General features: G+C 43.3%; 1 protein-coding gene across 1 annotated transcript in view; it reads left to right on the top strand.

Annotated features, from left to right (window-relative positions):
* Positions 1 to 19,012, top strand: part of OBSCN (obscurin, cytoskeletal calmodulin and titin-interacting RhoGEF) — a 185,715-nt gene that overhangs the window by 10,922 nt on the left and 155,781 nt on the right. The window contains 8 exon segments of the mRNA XM_040591699.1: positions 890 to 1,150; positions 4,883 to 5,185; positions 6,227 to 6,493; positions 7,349 to 7,624; positions 11,306 to 11,578; positions 15,067 to 15,342; positions 16,046 to 16,321; positions 17,004 to 17,279. Of these exon segments, the coding sequence (XP_040447633.1) occupies positions 890 to 1,150; positions 4,883 to 5,185; positions 6,227 to 6,493; positions 7,349 to 7,624; positions 11,306 to 11,578; positions 15,067 to 15,342; positions 16,046 to 16,321; positions 17,004 to 17,279 (2,208 nt within the window).

The following is a 19,012-nucleotide window of genomic DNA, read 5'->3' as shown; positions in this document are numbered from 1 at the left end:
CTGAGGGCAGCGAGGACAGACATGTGGCCAGGCTTTGGAGAGGGTGAGCAGAGAACTGAGGCCCTGCTGATGAAGTGTGCTCGATCTGTTGCTTTGTGAAGAAGCTCAGCATTGCTTCTCATTAAATAGCTGTAGGTGCTTTGCCTGGGTGAGGGCTCTTCTGCCTGACAGGGACTGCTCCAGGGCTGGGGCCAGTCACCATCTGTCAGGAGGGGTGGTCCCCTGATGTTTTGTTCAAGCTTTCCTGTGGATAGTCACATCTTGTAACTATGTGGTTATTCTAATAAGTGCTAATGATCGCAGTCACTTGGAAAGGAGACAGATGAGTGAAGTTCATTCCATGTGAATTTCTGGGTCGACTTTAAGGAGAAACCTGAATTTTTCAGTGTGTTTTCTATTAATTCAGCTGAACTGGTGTGTTTGCCATCTTGGTTGTGTAACTTACTGGTAACTCTGATGGAGGCAAAATCCCAAAGACAGATGAGAGACCTGTCTGCTTTTAAGGCTGACCTACTTGAGCAAAGTTTTAATTTGAATTCCCATCATATGCAGGCAATGAAAGCTATATCACTGTCAAATCTCTTCTTGGCAAGGCCATGTACCTTGTGTTTACATAGCAGCAGACTCTGCATGGGTAGGCTAGAAACACGAACAACTGTAGTCAAACAAGATTACTTTTCTGTCTTTGAAAGCCGAAATGAGTCCTTGGGATTATCTGTCCTGTGTAACTCAGAGCCTTGGAATTCATTTAGAGGTGTCTGCATAGTGTCTATAATGTTTTGATTAGGTGAGAACTGTTGACTAGTCCTGTTGTAGTCTGGATGGTCTAGTGTTGCCAGAAACTTTAATATCTGCAATTTGCTGATCATAATTACTTTCTTCTTTAAAGGGAACATCATTAAAAAACTTCCACGAAAGACTGCGGTCTTCATAAACGATACAGCTATCTTCTGCGTGGAGCTGGACAATGACTGCCAGAACATCCGATGGCTGAAAAATAAAGAAGAAGTGAAATCCAGCGATCGAATCTCTATCACATGCTCTGGCAAGCAACACACCATGACTATCCGAGATTGTAAGATGGAAGATGCTGGTGAGATTGCCTTCCTGGCTGATGAAAGCAGGACTTCTACCCAGTTCACCGTGACCAGTAAGCTTCACTTTTATTTGACCTTTGTTTTGTGTCTTCCCCAGCAAGCAGGTATTCCCTGCAGGTAGCACTGCTGTTTCGGGTACCACCATGGTAAGTTGGTTGTCCAAAGACAGCAGAAAGTTTGATGTCTGCCACAAAAAGTCAACAGCCTGACCGTGAGTGTTATGAGATGTTATGGAGAGCTCAAACCAGAGAGAGAAGAGGAGTCCTGGGGAAAGAGCACGGCACAAACATGTATCTTCTCTGCACCATTCTCATTTTGTGCTGGCATGAATGTAGAATGATAACTCAGTAAGACATGGGCTAAGGGACATGTGTCTTCTCCCCTCTGGGAGATGCTTAGAAAACGATGTGTAAGTTGCGTACATCACAGTTGCCTTGCTTCATTGTACACAGAGTGCTGCGGGTGCTCCATCTACACCCGTTTTCCAAAATCATTAGTTTCTTTGAGGGGCATCTATCAATTTTTGCTGTGGGGATAATACTACTTCTAGCAAATAGGGGCCACTTCTCTCTCCGTCTCTCTCTTCTGAGGATCTGGGTGGGTAGAGTCAGCCAGCATTCAATTCCTTCCTAGGTCTTGAGTCTACAGAGACATGAGGGTAGTTTGTGGGTATGCTGGCTCTTACTGGGAAGTAGATAGGTGCCTTAAACATTTTTGGCAGAGTATGAAGTTCATTTCGATTCTAGCAAGCAAAAACATCTGTGAAGGAACATCTACACACATGCAGATGAAGCATTTCAGGGGTAATCAAATGTTCACCAAACTTGAATCATCTTACTTCTTTTAACTTCTTAAGCTGTTTGCATTAAAATAAATTATAAAATAAAAAGAAATAAAATTAAAAAAACCCCAAACAACAAAAAACCTGCAAGCAAAAGGGGAAGTGCTTCCCCCTGAAAACAGAGTTGCTTTTCTTTTGTGAAGCCCAGCAAAGCAGTGTCCTCTCTCATCCTCTTTGTCATGACCAAGCTGGGCAGACGCTGTGAATTGGTGGTAGCTCTGCTGAAAGAAGGGATCTGTGTCCTGTTCAGCTTTACTTTGGGAGACTGATGTAATACACAGGCGGGAGGACTCCTTCAGCTGGCACACCTGATCTGAGCAAGGATTTGGTTGACAGAGCAGCAGCAGCAGGTGCGATGTAGTTGAGATCAGATATGAAATGAAATTTTGGTGAAGTTGCGTAATTTTAGTTAGCTTTATTTTGATGGTGCTGCATTTCCCCCTGGCAAAAGCTGCTTCCTTTAAGACAGGGAAGTGCCTGTGGTTTCTGGCTCTGCTGCATTTCTGGTTTGCATGTGAACAAATTGCACGCTCTAGTCCCTCTTTGGGAAGAATAATACTTTTCTCCCACCACCGCCTCCAAAATGCAGTTACTCAGAGGTAAAAAGAAATCTTTAAATACAGGTTTGTAACTACTGTGTTATCTAAACTTCACTGCAGCATTTTGATGCTATTGAGCTAAAATGAGGTATTGTGTTTAGCATTGTGACAGTTTCTAAGATATTTGGAAAACTGTAACATCCAACCAAGCACCTACTCAATGGGAACGACAAAGTTCAGTTTAATTTTGGACTCTGCTGTTTAAGTTATGATGAAAATGTTGATTCAATGGAATAGAAAAAGGTAAGAAGCTGCCTTCCTGCAAACAGGTATCTCTGAAGAGAATATTACATTACCATTTCTGATGGTAAGGTCAAGTGATCTGATTCCAGGGTCTCTAGTATTCAGCTTAATGCTACACTAATGGGACCTTTGGCTTCTAGTTCTGACCAGCAGTAACTGACAGGCTGGTAACTGTGCACCCCACAGCACTTATGTGTCTATTTATGTAACGAAGGTAAACTATATCGCACTGAGATTTCCTATTTTTACACTTCACGCATATCTGATTAGCTGCTTGAAGAATTCTGTGTACTATGTTCACATCTTTTGTAATTAGATGGATGAGATTGGTGCTGGCTGTTCTAATAGCATTTATCAGGCAATCAATGTTTATATATTATTTGCTCAGTATCTTGCATTGTTACTATGCCTGTTTTAAAGATGGGTAAACTGAGGCAGAGAGAAGATTCATTGTCCCAGGGTTCAGTTTTGGTCTAGGCTCATTATACAGGCTCCCTCCATACTCATGAATACCTGAGTATTTGTAATGTGTGGTTCATTTCACCCGTCTCGCACACCTTCTTTAAGCTGGGATGAATTGCTCCTGAGTGTGCAGTTCTCCGTGGGATTACAGCTGGAGTCTGGTTGACTGATTTAAACCAGTCACCTTTCAGACAGATAGCCAAAATTAAATGAAATGAATCCTTTAGCACGTCATGAGATGTGTAACTAGAGCATATCAGATAATTCCTACCCCCTTGACCATATCAGTGGCAGCGCATAGTGAATAACCCTGATGGGACTTGAGCCTTCTCAAAAGGGTTCAAAAGGCTGAATGTAAATCTTCATTATGCAAATATCTGCAGGGTTACATTGGTGACTTCAGGTACTGTAATACAGCCACATCTCCTCAATTGTAGGGGCTCATGATAGGGACATGTCTTTTGAAGTTAATTCCCCAACCGCAAAAAGCTGTCTCTGCATAAATTCCTAAACCAGAGAACCCACTCACGGGACACAAAGTTATAATACACACCTTCTGCACTGGGAGAACATAAAATTCAGAAGCAGGACAGGTATCCAGCTGAAAGTGGCTGCAGAGAACAGCGAAGCCTGTGTAGCAAGCAACTGACATCTCCCTAACTCTAAAACCCGTGTGCTGTTTATTCATGTATATCTTTTATTTTTGAAATATGCCAGCTGTACACTATTTAGCTGCTCTGTGTTGAAACCTGTCGAGGATCTGGGCTGAAATGTTTTAGTGTATGGTTAGAACAGATTCTCAAGAAGGAGGATGACATAGACTCCTGGCACAGGCTGCTTTTTACGGAGTAGATTTACACTGCTGCACAGGACACCACACCTGTGTGCAAAGCATTGCAAAATATCGCCCCGTTCTTCCTTGGTGCAATGGTGCCTTGCTACGCATTGATTCTCACAGGCATGCCTACGTTCCTGACTGCGGGGATGTGTATGGTTGAAATTCTGACAGAAGATAAATACCAGCAGACTTACAGAATTAGTGCAACTGTCCCTGTGCAGTGATGTCTAGTAAGCAGGGCAAAATTGTGATTGTGCCACCTTGCTAGGGTAATCCCATTAAGGTATTTTTGATTTTTGTTTTTTTTTTTTATTGTTGTTGGGTTTTTTTTTTGTTTTTAGTCTGGATTTACACTAGGGAAGTGGACTGGGAATTTGATGCATAGGATTTTGAACAAACTTTGGTGTTTTTACCCATCTTCTGGGTGAAAATAACAAGCTGATTGTTAGTCTGCTTTGCCCAGGAGTTGTATAGGAAGCAATGTGGGTCTGTATCTAGCACTGGAATTTTAAGCCTATGAACTGTTCATTGCAGATTCTTTGTGCAGACAATTGTAATAGTGTGTAGAAATCACATAAGTTTAGCTGTGAAGGTAGGAGTATTATACATCTTTGCCTAATACAGCCCAAAAAAGCACATTCTATCCATTCTCTTGCTTTTCCATCCTGCATCAATGTTTTATGGAGGTTTATTAAGCAAGAGTAGCTTTTAGTTCAGTGTAAGCTTTTCCAGTGAGGTGCAGTGGCTTTTCCACTCTGACTTTTTTCTCTGCTTTTTTGCTTTTTTTTTTCCCCTTGTGCAGCTCCCAAAAAACCTCCCACCCAACCCCCAGCAGACCCTGTGGTGAAAAATAAAACAGAAACCTCAGTGACGCTAGCATGGTCCCCTCCGAAGATGGACCGCCCCATTCCAATTGATGGCTACGTCGTGGAACGCAAGAAACTGACTGGCTTTACCTGGGTGAGGTGCCATGAGTCTCATGTCCCTGTCCCAGAGTTCACGGTGAACAACCTGTCGGAAGAGGCTGACTATCAGTTCCGAGTGTCTGCAGTCAACTCCTACGGACAGAGCCCCTACCTGGAGTTCCCAGGGAGCATGCACCTTGGTGAGCTCAAAACCTTTGTAAAATGGGTCAGTCTGTGCTGCTCTGCCACATGGGTGCTCTAAAATGTTTCCCATGACTTTGAGGAGGATAGAGCAATTGCACAGCAAAACCTTTTCCCCTTCACTGCTGGTTCTCCTATCTCATTTCAACCACTGACCATCTCCAAAGTGATGGTGGTTGGGTTTCTGCGATAGAGCTGTGAGTGTGCTTATATTCCAGTATCTCACATCGGGCTGTGTGAGAGGCAGAGCTCTCTGCAATGGACCTTAACCCTGTAAATACTTCTAGACCTGGTATGAAGTGAAAAATAGAGGTGGGCTTATAATACAATTTTCAAGATTATTACCAAGCTTGCACCTAAAGAATATTTGTGGGTGATCATATTGTGATGAAAACCAAGTTCCAGTCAGTCTCTTTTTTAATCTTAGAGTTACTAGGAGAAATAATGGGGTTATTACTATATTTCTCAAGTGCCAGTGTGCCAATCGAATCATCGTGTGCAATGAGATTGCTTCTTCCTTTGATTCATTGCACTGGACAATATCTACACAGACTTTGATCATACTGTGTCTTGTTATTTTTGACATCATTTTCTCTAGCTGTCTAAACATGTCTGTGTTTTCCTAAGATATGTAAAAGTGACTTAAGGCTGGGTGGCCTCCTTATGATCCTTCTGAAATCTAAGAATAAAACTGGTTATATAAATAAATAGCTCGCTTGTTGGGGAACCTAGGTGTTTCAGGCTTTTTATGCCTTTAAACATCTTAGAGAAAAAAATATCAGTAAAATATGCCTGTTGTTCTTTCCTTGCAGAAACAGGGCTTACCCTAATGCCAGAGGTCAGTTACCTGCAGCTGTAGAAATCAAATCCTGTTGACCAACCGTGCATTGCCTTCGGTGCATAGAAATTGTATAAGGCTGCATGATTTTATTCTTATATCTTGCTTATCTCAAGATCTTTGTTCTTAGGAAGACCTGTTCTCCAGCATGGCAGTCTTGTGTCTTTTGGTCTCAGAGATACATGTTGTTCTTCTTCCCTAGAACCAGTCTTGGCTGTGAAAACGCCTCTGACAACTGTTGAAGCTGTACCTGGAGGGGATGCCCTGTTTACTGTTGACCTTACGACAACATGTTCCGGCACTTGGTACCTGAATGATAAAGTCTTACATGAAAGTGAGACCTACATCATTAAGAGAACCCAAACTACTCACACCCTAATCATAAAGAATGTCACCAAGAACGATGATGGAGCAGAAGTGAAATTTGTTGCTAATAATGTTGACACCAGCACCACGATGAGAGTGAAAGGTATTTATTTTCATCTGTCCTTTCTTCTTCCAGTCAGGGGGCAGTTGCGGTGATGTGATGATTGGAACCGGGGCTGGAGGCTTTCACTGATGCCTGGTCTGTAGGCACTACTTGAAATTGCATCATACAAACTAACATGGGTCCTGGTAATGACCTCCCCGTGATAGCACAGGATTCAGTGAGTCAATCTGGCCAGCTGGTTGGTATCTGAACTAGACTGCTTAACTCAGCTTGCCATTTCTGCAGTCACAACTGTCACTGAGTGGATTCTGTCACCAGATCTGCCACTGAGTCACCATCAGCCAGTAATTTCAAATCCAGGTTTAGCTAGTCTTTCTGACTGTAGTGGAGTCTTTCAAATGTAAAGGCGCATGAATTGCTAACAACGTTTTTTTGCTTGGAAGTTTTTTATCCTACCACAGTTGTGTGTGATGTGCAGGTTAATGTCGTGTAACTTGATTGAGCATTGAGAGTTGGGTGCTCCAGCTTTCCTCTATGAAATGTTGGTAACGTCTGTGTCTACCCATATTGCATGGCAAAAGGTAATGAATAGGCATTCATTCATTCTGGAAGGGTGCGTTTGACTTTGGGTGAAAGCCTTTGCAGAAGCATGTTCCGGGTATTATTTAATCAGTAGAAAGACATGCTTTTTTTTTTTTTTTTTTCTTAGTAACTCTGGCAATAAAAACAGATCAAGTCTCCTGAACTGGGAAAAAATGCTCTGTATTGACAAGAATGTAAGGGCAGGAACAGGACCTAATACTCTTTATGAGATCTCACAGTCCACAACTGACTTATATCAGGGACATGTTTTCTTGATATAACTTGAAATAACGAAGGCTTTTTTCCTGCCAGGTGCTGCAGTGAGATTTACCAACAAGAGCAGAGATACAGAAAAAGTCTCTGTTCGGCTGCGGGAGGATGCCAAACTTCAGGCTGAGCTTTCGGATGCAGAGGCTACTGTGAAGTGGATGAAGGATGGGAAAGAGATCAAGGGCAGTGAAAAATATGAACTTCAAACCGTGGGGAAAAAGCACATCCTAAAAATCCGCAGCACTGCAGCAGAGGATGCTGGAGTTTATGAGTGCATCAGTGAGGGGGATAAAATGCTCTATCAGCTTTCAGTGAAAGGTATGTGACTGTCCGGGCTGCTTTGTGTTAATGGCCTGTTCCTGCCCTAAGCCAATAGATTGACCAAGGGACAGACAGGGAGTGCTCCAGAGGCAGTGTAGGGAGTTGTGGTACCTCCACATCAGCATCTAGTCTTGGCAGTGTCTGTGGTCCCAGAGTAGAGCGTGGAGTGAATACAAGATCTAACACTGTCTCAGTGGTACAAACTGTGCTTTCACTCAAATTGATGTCTTGATATTCCATGGAATGTCTTAGTGTTATTTCCTGAGATTAAATAGTGGGTAGTGAAAGGTGCTCTTGTGACAAAGAAATTCTCGTGACAAAGAAATTCACAGGGGCAGGGCATGGCGCATGTGATCTGCCCTATACTTGCTATGTGATATTGGACAAGTCACTGAAGAGTTCAGCTGTGATTCAAGTTCTGATGGACTGAGATCATCTTGGCATCACTGGATTTTTTTGTTTGTTTGGGGTTCTTTTTGTTTTCTGTCAGTACCCTGATGAATAAAAACAGACCTTTCCAGGGCACACTGGATAGCTCGGCTCATTGCTGTTTGCAGGGTATTCAGATGGAAGGCTGCATAGAACAAACAGTGAAATGTCACTTTCTTTTAATGGTTCCTGTTTGTCAGATTTGAACAAGTACTGTTTTACAGCTGCCCCGTTGTTTGGCTGTTCTTGTTTTCATGGCAGTCCCTTCCTGAGTGCCTGCTGCCTGGCTGGTGGGCACATCCACTCCCAGACCAAGGCTTGGAGTCTTGAACCTTTACCCTGCAACCAACAGCATTAAGCCTCCCTCTTGCAAGCCTTCCTGTCTGTGCAGGCTTTTAGGAACTAGTTCATGGGAGAGTTTCCTCTGCCTTGAACAGGACCAGCTTTTGGCTGAAAAGCCCCAGTGTATCCCCAGACCGTTCCTCATGGGATCATCTACATGTCTGCTAGGGTTCAGTGTATACAGCCTGACTCCAGGACAGTCTAACCTGTTGTCACACATCATCCGGGGTGAGTTCAGTGGCTATATTGCTTTGAACTGTCAAGGTCACTCTGTAAAGCCATGTGATTTCTGTGTTCTGTCCCATAACTCACCACTTGCCTTCTTCCCAGCAAGGATCGCACTGTTCCTACACTAAGTATGAGGTGCTTCATCATCATGTTCTGCTGGCTTCTCACCTTCCTTGGTCTCTGTAGAAACTACAAAGCCACAGAGTAATGTCTGTGTTTTGCATTTGACAACTTGCGTACTTGGTTATTCTCAAAGAGCAAATTCAAAAGAGAGGTGAAAAAAATAATTTAAAAATGTGACTAAATCTGTGGAGGGAGGAATTGCTGTCTACACTTGGCAGCTGCTCTTAATTTTGGTTTTCTTCTCTCTCTTTCCACCTCTTCAGCATCATTTTTCATGCTGGCATGTCTACGCATAGATTTAATTGAATTAGCTGATGGACATCTCCATGTGCTTTTCACTGTAATGTGACTATGAGTAATCAATGCTATTATTTTCAAGTCTGGGTTGACAAGCTGTAACTTAAACGTCTGCCATTGGTAGTTTGGTTCCTGGAGAATCAGCTTTGATACATCTCATCCTTGTAGGATGAGGCTCACAAGTGCTGTTCCAGTATTTTTCCTTTCAGCGTCACCAGCTTTTATCCATTCCTCCTGTAAATCAGACACAGCTAGCTGGTGAATCATCTGATGAGCAGGTCAGCTGTGTCTGGCACATGGGCATCACGTGGCTGCCGAGAGGCCACCGTGCCGAGCCGTGGCCAGAGGTGTGTCACTCGCTGGGCCTCCTGCCCAAATAAACCCTGCTAGAAAATGCACTGGCCATTTATCACCGCAGTCCCTCCAGTGCCGTGAGACTTCACATGTCAGGGGTTCTCTGACACGTGACCTTCTGCATCGAAGTGGGACACCTGAGAAGTCTCCTTCGGACTGCTGTGGTTGTATTTCTCACTCTAGTTTCCTAAGGAAGTGAAAGGTCCATCAATGAACCCGTCACCCTCTTCCTCCCAAACCTTTAAACCTGTGGGCTGAGTCCTGGTAATGCTGGTGGAGAAGCAGAGGTCTCAGCAGTGTTCAGGCCCTGCAGGCTTCATGGGTGTAGGTGGTTGGGTACAGAAGAAGGACTGTGTGTTGTCCTACTGAAGGGAAAGCTCCACCACAATCAGTCGCTAGAGAAACAAATGGAAACAGAGGCCCTAAGAAAAAACAATTTAAAAAGGAAAAGGAGGTTTTCCCTGGATAAATGCTTCTGGTATGACTTCTTGACTCATAGATATTCTTCTAATAAGCAGACTTAGTAAACTCTAGAAAACTGGGCTGATAGGGACCTGGAAAGGTCAAATGCAAGCTCTGGTCCATGCCAGAAGCTGGTGATTGCACAGAGACCCTTGGGGAGCAGAGCTTGAGAGGCCCTTGGCTGCACGGTCATGCCCTTCCCTTTCCCTGTTTATTTGCTTGCTGGGTATTTCTAAGTCTTAGGTTGGAGGAGATTTGGGTCTGGGGTTTTCTTTTCCTTTCTTACCTGTGTACTGCTCGGCAAGTCAATTCACTCTTCACTTTTAGGTCTCCAGGCTGCCATCATATGAGCTGGTGAATGTTGTTTCCCTACCAAATAATTACCTGTAATTAAAAGCACTACCACAGACTTGGAGAAATCTAAATATATTTAAAAGCAAAGAAACAAAATGCAAAATCCATCCCTGTGGCTAGGGTCTCTGAGCTAAAGGAGAAGCCTTGTGCGTTGCATCAGGACGTGGCACTGATTACACCGCCTTGGGAGCAGAAGTCTGGGAGTCACACTTAGCTGGTCCAGACCATGGACTGCACCTGCTTGTTATAGTGTCAGCAGTGAAAGCTAATAACTGCTTTTGCCACACATTCCACAGGGGGAATCGTTAATTTGTAATCATTTTCTTGAAATTAAGGAAGAAACGTGTACATTGAGTTTTAGTACGTTGACTGCACAGTCCCAACAAAGGACTTGGTTGTCTATGGTGTTTTAAAACAGTATGTTAAGAAGACATTTGAAAGTTAATTCCAATATCTAAAGTAAGACGAGACTGTGGTTTTAGGCTCATTTTTTTAGCTAGGATATTTGTGGGTTTTGAATCTTTGCTTTGGGGCAATTGGTGACTCAATTATTCCACTACACATTAATGTGGTGCCAGATCTGTTGTTTATTTTCTATGCTGCAGTTAATTTCCAGGATTAAATTTATTTTCGTTTTAGTTATATGTGATATCCATCTAGATTTTTAATTTAATATAATTTAATTTCTCTAGACTACATTTTCATCTCTTTTAGAGTTTATTTATTTGCCAGGTGGTTACAACACAATGGTTCAATAACCTTCACTTCTTTCCCTCCAGTTTGCTTGTTTCATTTCTTCCCTTACCTCTCTCAGATATTTTCTTAAAGCCCTATTGCCTAGGGCTTCCTCCTTCCTTGACTCAGCCTCCTGTGTTGTGTATCTACTGTTGTGTGATAATCCAGGTATATGGTTCATTAAGGACTGAAAATTTGGCTGCTTCTGCATCAGAATCTAGTAATGAGATCCATAATTAAACACACATATTTGATCTTATGATAAATGCATATCTAATGTAGATGTAAGTGTACACATTTACTGATGTCCACACAATTCTTTACCGGCGGTGTGTGTGTCTGTATTTGTTTCAGCACTTGCTAACTTCATAAACAAAGAGAAGAGTGGAGGAGTTATTAGGGCCATTGCTGGAAAACAGGCTGAATTTGTTTCTGAGACCTCTGAGGCCAACGTCATGGTCAAGTGGTACAAAGATGGCAAAGAAATCACAGCCAGCAAGAAATTCACCGTGGAAGATAAAGGAAAACTGCATAAGCTTGTGGCTTCAGCTGTGACGAAAGAAGATGAAGGAACATACACATGCAAAATTGGAGATGACACTCTTACTTTTGACTTAAAAGTCTCAGGTAGGTGATGCAACTATGGGATCAGAAGCTGTGTTAGAAACTCAGGACTTTGTTCATTTTACCTCGTAAATAGCCAGATTTTTGAGCCAAGATTGCACAGTCCTATTTCAGAAACTTTGACCCTGACTGTGGTCCTTATGCAAATTCACAATATGCCAAATAATATAACGATGCTGTTCTGTATTCTAGTCAGTATGAGCTTTTAGTAGGCTTGGAGTCGTGACTCAAATACCATGCTGGCTGAACGGGCTGAGCACCACAGCTGGCTTTTATTCATTTTAGCTCAGCATGTACCTTGTCTTTGAACCTCCTGACCGAGGTGGTCCTGAAGTCTTACTATGAAAGCCCTGTGTCCTACAACAAGTTTAACTCCTGATTTTTAGAGTCAAGCATCTCCTGCTATTCCCAAAGGACGCTGTGATCCCTGAGACATCTCCCTGCGGTACTGTAAATGAAGCTATTAGTTCATGGCACGTGCCTCTCGGCATAAACCACATGCTAAAGCACGTGGCTGTCAGGTCAAGCCCAGAAGAGAAATGTTTGTCACTGATGTGTTCCAGTCCAGGTTGGAGCCAGAGTATAAAATGACACAAGAATTTATCTGTGAAATTCAATATCTGTCAAATTCAACTGATTTAATTTGCATAGCCTGGTGAGAACCTTTCTTCTGAAAGTAGTTTCCTGGCTTATGTCTGTAGCCTGTCCTAAGCTACAAATTGAAACTCTACATCTACATACATGTATGTAACAGTACATCCATGTTACTAACATGAGGTTCATCAGCTAGCTAAAAACTCAGCAGGGATGATCAATCTAGTGCAGCAGTGGGCTTGAGGGGTTGCTACATGGTTTACTGAGCTAGAGGGATTGCGTGCAGTTTGTTGCAGCACTCTCAAAACTATCAAGCTGCAACAAGGTCTTTTACCATCTCATACCAACACACTCTTCATTCCAGTCCCTCTGCTGCCTTCTCCTAGTCTTACCTCATCCAGGGCACGTGCTCTCTCTCTTCTCTCTACTCCTTCCTTGTGTCTCTTCCTTGGCTACCCAACCACTTAGCAAGAACCAGCCACAGCTGCACCTAACCTACATCAACCAACCTGACGCCCCTGAAGCCAGCCCACAGCTGTGTGTTATCTATGATAATTAACCCTCCTTCATTCCTCTACAGCCGTTTACAACTGGTGTTTGCTCAGGTATTTACTCTGCATCTCACCTCCACTTTTCTTTGGCTGAGAATGCAACATTATGCAATTTAACTTTGAGTGTAATTCATAGTCCTGACCTCACCCATTGAAAAATTGGTCTAAAAGAGCCAAACAAGCTCTGAACTGACCCCTAAAGGGCAATTTATATCATCTGAGTTATACTGTCTAATGAAAGCTATCTAAGATGGATTTTAAAAGTGTCCTGGAGCTTTGTCTGAACACAAAGTACAGAGGAAGCCTGCATGACACATGAGACTGGATACCTAACCTTGTGATGGCCACGTGCCGGTTAGGGGAATCTCACCTGTAACTGCTATGACAAAACATTGCAAGCTCAGGCAAGGAAAACATGTATCTGCTAAGTAACTGTGTATCCCCACAAACTTTCTGGTTAACAAGGATTTAATTACAACCTGTTAGTTAAGGCAACTTCTACCCTGTTTCACATGTCACCATAAAAACTTTCCAGAGTGATAAGAAGTAGTGCTGCACAGTGAGGGGATGGTCTCAGGCAGGGAAGTAATCTGTCTTCACGGTAACGAGATACCCCAATAACCTTAACAGCAGGGTTCTGGAGAGACTATCCTCCTTTGGTCACCTAAATTTTGAAGAAAAGATCAGTCCTAATGATTACAATTTTTAATGAACTATATGTTCTCTGATGCCGCAGATGTGGCTGGCATGAGTGTACCATAGCAATTGTCCTTGGACTACTCAGTGACTGAAAGCAACAGTTGCTGCTAAAAGAAATGCAATACTAAGCTAAGATTGGTTATAACTGACAGCCATCAGCTTGCTCTTCAGGCAAGGGCTGCCTTGGTGGAATGAAGGGTATGAAATACCTGACATGCTCATCAAATATTGCTTGTTAACTTAGGCACAGGGTGTGTTGAATAGGTTTGCTCACATTTTACACACAAGGTGCCTGTCTCCTCTTATTCAGTTGCCTTTGCTTTTACCTTTACAAATGTGATTGCAACCCCCCTCGCCCCCGAGTTGATAAAATGCTGTATTGCTGCTGCATACATGGCACATGCTCTGTGTGTGTGTGCTTGCACAGCTCATACGTGTGGCTACCCGTGTGCGCAGTCAGCAGGGTCTAGGCTGAGGTATCAAAGCAGGAGCCTCTACCGCTTGAGCTATGAGTTCTGAGCAGTGGTGAGTTCTCCTAACGTGAAAAACAGATTCAGTAGAAAGATGTGACACTATTGGCTCATATATTAACTTAGTCCTCTTGAAATTGGTGAGTATCTTATCAATGAAATTATCCCATATGTGGGATAATAGATCTGGTCTGGGGAAGAATTAGCCCAGTGGGACTGATATTGTGAACATGGGGCTGCAGGAATGGACTCGGCAACATTTAAAGGCAACTCCTCATCACTTCCAACAAGGCCTTCTGAGACTTCTTAGATCTTTTCAAAGCTGTTTGTGTACTCAGGCATCAATACATATTCCCTAGAGCTTACCTGAAATCAAAACAAGGACTGGTGATTAAAGTGTCAGCAACTTGAGAGCATCTCATCTTGATTTAAAAGATCCAGAAGGATGTAAGAGATGTGATTGCACTGTAACTGAGAGCAATTATCTGAAGATCAGAGAAGGAGTTTGCACCATCTGTCAGAAAGTCAGGCATCAACTTTCATGTGTGATGAGACAGGAGCTGTGAATTAAAGCACATGTCAGGCTTTATGGTCTCATGATGTTGGGCCAGGTTCTGCTCATGGCTCTGTGCACACACAGCTCTGGTAGTAGAAACCACTGCATCTGTGCTCAGGTAGACAGTTTTCATGCCTGGCTTCTGAAGGGGATGCAGAAGAAGGTTGCACATCAGTTAGGTGAATTTTGCTTTTGAATACAGGTAGGCATAGATCCATGTCCATCTAGAACTTAATAAGGCTAGTATTAATGCCACAGTGCAGACCTAATAGGCTGTTGTAATGTAAAGGATACATAAATACCCAGCTCCCAAAGTGGAGACTGCTATGTACTAACTCTCTGGATGATTTAAAACTTAGATGACGAGTTCCCCAGTAGAGAGAACACTGCTGTATCTCAGGAGGGACTTTTCTGACTCATAACCACAGTTTATTGGCATAACCATTAACACTCTATCATACATTCCAACAGTACCATGCACGCATGCGTACATTTACACCTCCAGAGGTGAAACTTGATCAGCCAAATGTGACTAGCAATGAAATAATGAACAGTAATTTCTTAATTTTGTGCTGATAAGCCAGAATCAAGGTATAAACCACTTTCTCTTTTGCTTTCCAGATGAAACTGTTAATTTTGTCAACAAGCCCAAAACAACTCCAGAAATATTAGTCAGTCCTTCTGAAAACCTTGAGCTGCTGTGTGAGGTGTCAGCTGCGAGTGGAGGCGTGGTATGGAGGAAGGATCAAACTGAGGTGAAGCAGGACCAGAGGACAACAGTCATCTCGCAAGGGACACACCGCAAGCTCATCATCAAGAAGGTGACAAAGCAAGACCAAGGGAGCTATACCTGTGAAACGAAGGACGACAAAGTAACATTCCAAGTCAAAGTCAGAGGTGAGAAAGTGCTAGAAATGCCAAAGGTAAAGGAGCATTCCAGTTAGGGTAGCATCTTATATTTGGAGGATCTCACAACCTCTCTGGGGTGAATTATTTCAGTCATAGGACTTGATTTTTTTGGTTATCCAACATGCTTTTGCACCTGTGACTATTTGTAACTACAAAAAAATGGTGGGCAAGGATGAAAACTTCTGCACCGCTCACAATTACCTGGTGCGTCTGCAGAAAAACTGCAGAATCATAATGTAAGGCCATGGCAGAGGGGCAGGGATAGCTAAAAAAGAAGGGGGAGGTGTCTGAAGGGTTCTGATTAGATGGAGAATGACTGGAGTGACCCAAATAGGCAGAAAAAGAGCAACAGTTCCTGGATATGAAGATACAAGGGTTGTTCCCTCTGGTTCACTGGAAGCTTGGAGAGATGCAGGAAGAGAAAAAGAGAGAAGAGGGAGAAGGGTTCAGGCAGCTCATGATGGTGCTCTAAGTCCCAGGTTCAAATCTGTGCTCAGATTGTGAGTTTCTTAACTTTATCCCAGAATTCTCATATAGCTATTCACTTCCTATCAGCAAAATAGAGTTGAAGGTGCTTTCTTGTGTTAAGGGGCCATCATGAGGCAAGTATAGTCAAGTAGGATGAAGTTAGTTCAGCACTGGAGGAGACAACTGCAAAAATCTGTGTGTGCCTATTGTGGCTTTCTTACAGAGACAGAAGACATGTTTACGAACAAGGACAAGGTACAAAAGGAAGCGAAGGCTGTACTGACACAAAACGCCACGCTGAGCTGTGAGGTGGCCCAGGAGAAGACTGACGTGAAATGGTACAAGGATGGGAAACTGATCACCTCCAGCAAGAAGTTCAAGGTGGAGTCGGAGGGCAAATTGCGTCGCCTGGTGGTGTGTCAGGTGGAGAAGAAAGATGCTGGGGAGTACACCTGCGAGGCTGCTGGCCAGAAACTGACCTTCAAGATTGATGTCACAGGTGGGATATTTGTCTGGTCTCATCTCAGAAAGGTCCATGAGTTCCTCTCACTACAGAGCAAAATGAATCACTCTACACTCCAGGGTTTGGGTAGCCTAGGTCTTCCTCGAGTAGTGAAGTTGGTCAGGTAACCACCTTGCATGCAGCCACTGTCACAGATGCCTATAGCTGGTTATTTTCATCTGTGAGATGCATCCTGCTCAGCAGTGTTTTCCGATTTCCCAGTAAAGAAAAAAAATATGCAAGTTTACATGTGCTGTTATGATTTATATGGAAAAAGGTATCAGCTCCTAGATGTGTAGGAAAATAAGCCTGGAAGTAGTAGGAAAACAGGTCTGCTCAAGAAGTACCTAGACTGGGCAAGGCTTACAATATGGGTCCCGGTGGCAGGTGAGATTGGGAGATAAATTGTGCATTACATTATCAAACAAAAAGTTGGATTTCGGTGGAGATGGGAAGAAGCTGGACTCCGCAAGCACTGAATCATTTTGCTCAAAACCAGCTGATGTGTTTTCCTCGGGCCATACGGAGGGCCATGTCCTGTCTGAGCGTACCTTTGCTGTGAGTGGGACCATTGCATAATAACACAAACTGGAAACTGTCATATTTTTCACCTGGGTTTGAACACTTTGGGCAGTGTAAACGTATATTTGATTTTTTAATTTCCTCTCCAACCCCACAGAAGCAGAAGATGCCTTTATCAACAAGGACAAAGTGAAGAAGGAGGTGAAAGCTGCACTATCAGAAAATGCCACGCTGAGCTGCGAGGTGGCCCAGGAGAAGACTGACGTGAAATGGTACAAGGATGGGAAACTGATCACCTCCAGCAAGAAGTTCAAGGTGGAGTCGGAGGGCAAATCGCGTCGCCTGGTGGTGTGTCAGGTGGAGAAGAAAGATGCTGGGGAGTACACCTGCGAGGCTGCTGGCCAGAAACTGACCTTCAAGATTGTCATCACAGGTGGGAGGCAGATTTTTATTGGTATTTAATTGCATTTTCTTTGTGTCTGGGTGTTTTCTACCGTTTTCTCTGTCAAAACATTAGGAATGCTGTTAAAGTACTTCCTGATGTTGTTCTAAGCTACCATTTCCGGGAGGTTGTGCAGGACTGGGCAGACCTAGAGGTTATGTGTAGGTATCCTGCTGTTGGCTCCTCAGCAACCTGTGCTGCTGCTTTAGGCTCAGTGATAGTGAATCACGAGTTTTCAGTAGCAGGCACTGTGTTGAAGGACCTCTTCCAATGTGGTCATCATCATTGGTATTCCTCCCTTTGTTACTGCTGTTCTTCCATGAAAGTCACTGTTTTCTTCCCTCTTTGTTTCATCTTTTCTGTACACAGTGTCCTCCCTCCCAAAACAGGGAATTGCTTCCATTATTCCACAGTCCCTTGGGGCAAAGATGTCTGTGAGCACAGCCTCGTAACTCCACACACCATGAAACTTTTGTGGATGATGAGCACAAGTGGATACAAATATGTGCAATTTGAATTACGATTTGTATTTAACAACCTTTCATTCAGCTCTTCCTCTGCCATTTTTTAATCTGTCATTGGATAGCTTTACAAATCACAATTAGCTATGAGAAGTGGTGCAAATACTTTTCTACCAAGCGATATTTAAACAGTAGTGTTTACACAATCCCTACTTTATTGTGGCTGCATCGAGAATCTTTGGGAGTTGGTGGCAGTGTATTGTCCTAAAAATTTTGTATCAGCTGCACTGCACATATCTGTGATCTGCTGAAACCAAAGGTGATGACTGTTCATTGTGATTTCTACATCTGTAATGACCAGTCATAAGCCCAGAAATGTTTGTCTGTATTTTTCTCATTAACAACATGATTTGGAGTCTGAGGTTCTAATAATGAGGCTGTTCTTTCATCCTGACTACACTATAGATTTCTTTGGTCTCAGTATATTTTGCAAAAAGGTCCAGTAAATTTTATCTCAAGCTCCAGGCAGCTATGGACTTGTCAGCTACATTCTGAGTGATCATTTCTGAACTGGATGACAAGAAAGGGTTTGGCTTTTTTTTGATTGCATGTATAACACTCCACTGTCTTTGCCGTCAAATGCCTCTCTGTTTTCTTGTCTCATATTCTGAGATCAGAACAGGGAATCTATTTTCTCCTTTGCTTTCTTACAGCATCAGACACGCTGGAACCCTAATGCTGGCAGAGGCCTGGCATTTTATCAGCTATGTGCAAGAGCAACTGCATTAGGACTCTGACTTTTGTGCTCGCAGTTGTGCTGGAGACCTGAAGTCCTTGCAGGGCATAGCTCAAGTGCTGTTCCCTTGTAAAGCTTGCAGTCTTTACTGCTCTTTGCTGCTTTGGGGCATCCTGCTCCCTCCATCTTATGTGTGCGGTGTGCAGCTGCTGCTACAGCGTAAAGCCTTGCTGCTCCCCACAGCACATACTGTAAGGCACTGGCTGTTACGTATCCTTGCTCTGCGTCGGGTACACAGGATGTTCTTGGGGCACTTGGGCTCTTTGTCGTGAATTGTGTAGCACGTGCCTTTGGCCAAGGGAACTTCCAGCTTCAGTGAAGGATGGGTTACAGTAAGGCTAGATTTGAGAGGCATCTTTCAGAGAAAATGCAACAAGGGCGTTGATAGAAAGACCGCTGGTATAAACAACGTTCGTGCTCAGCTGGTGAAACTGGTTCATACACTACAGAGGTGTAGTCAGAAAGCA

This window comes from Falco naumanni, chromosome 4, assembly GCF_017639655.2.
Source record: "Falco naumanni isolate bFalNau1 chromosome 4, bFalNau1.pat, whole genome shotgun sequence".
Classification (NCBI taxonomy): domain Eukaryota; kingdom Metazoa; phylum Chordata; class Aves; order Falconiformes; family Falconidae; genus Falco; species Falco naumanni.
Note: the sequence above shows the minus strand (reverse complement) of the source record. Positions and strands in the feature narration are given on the sequence as shown.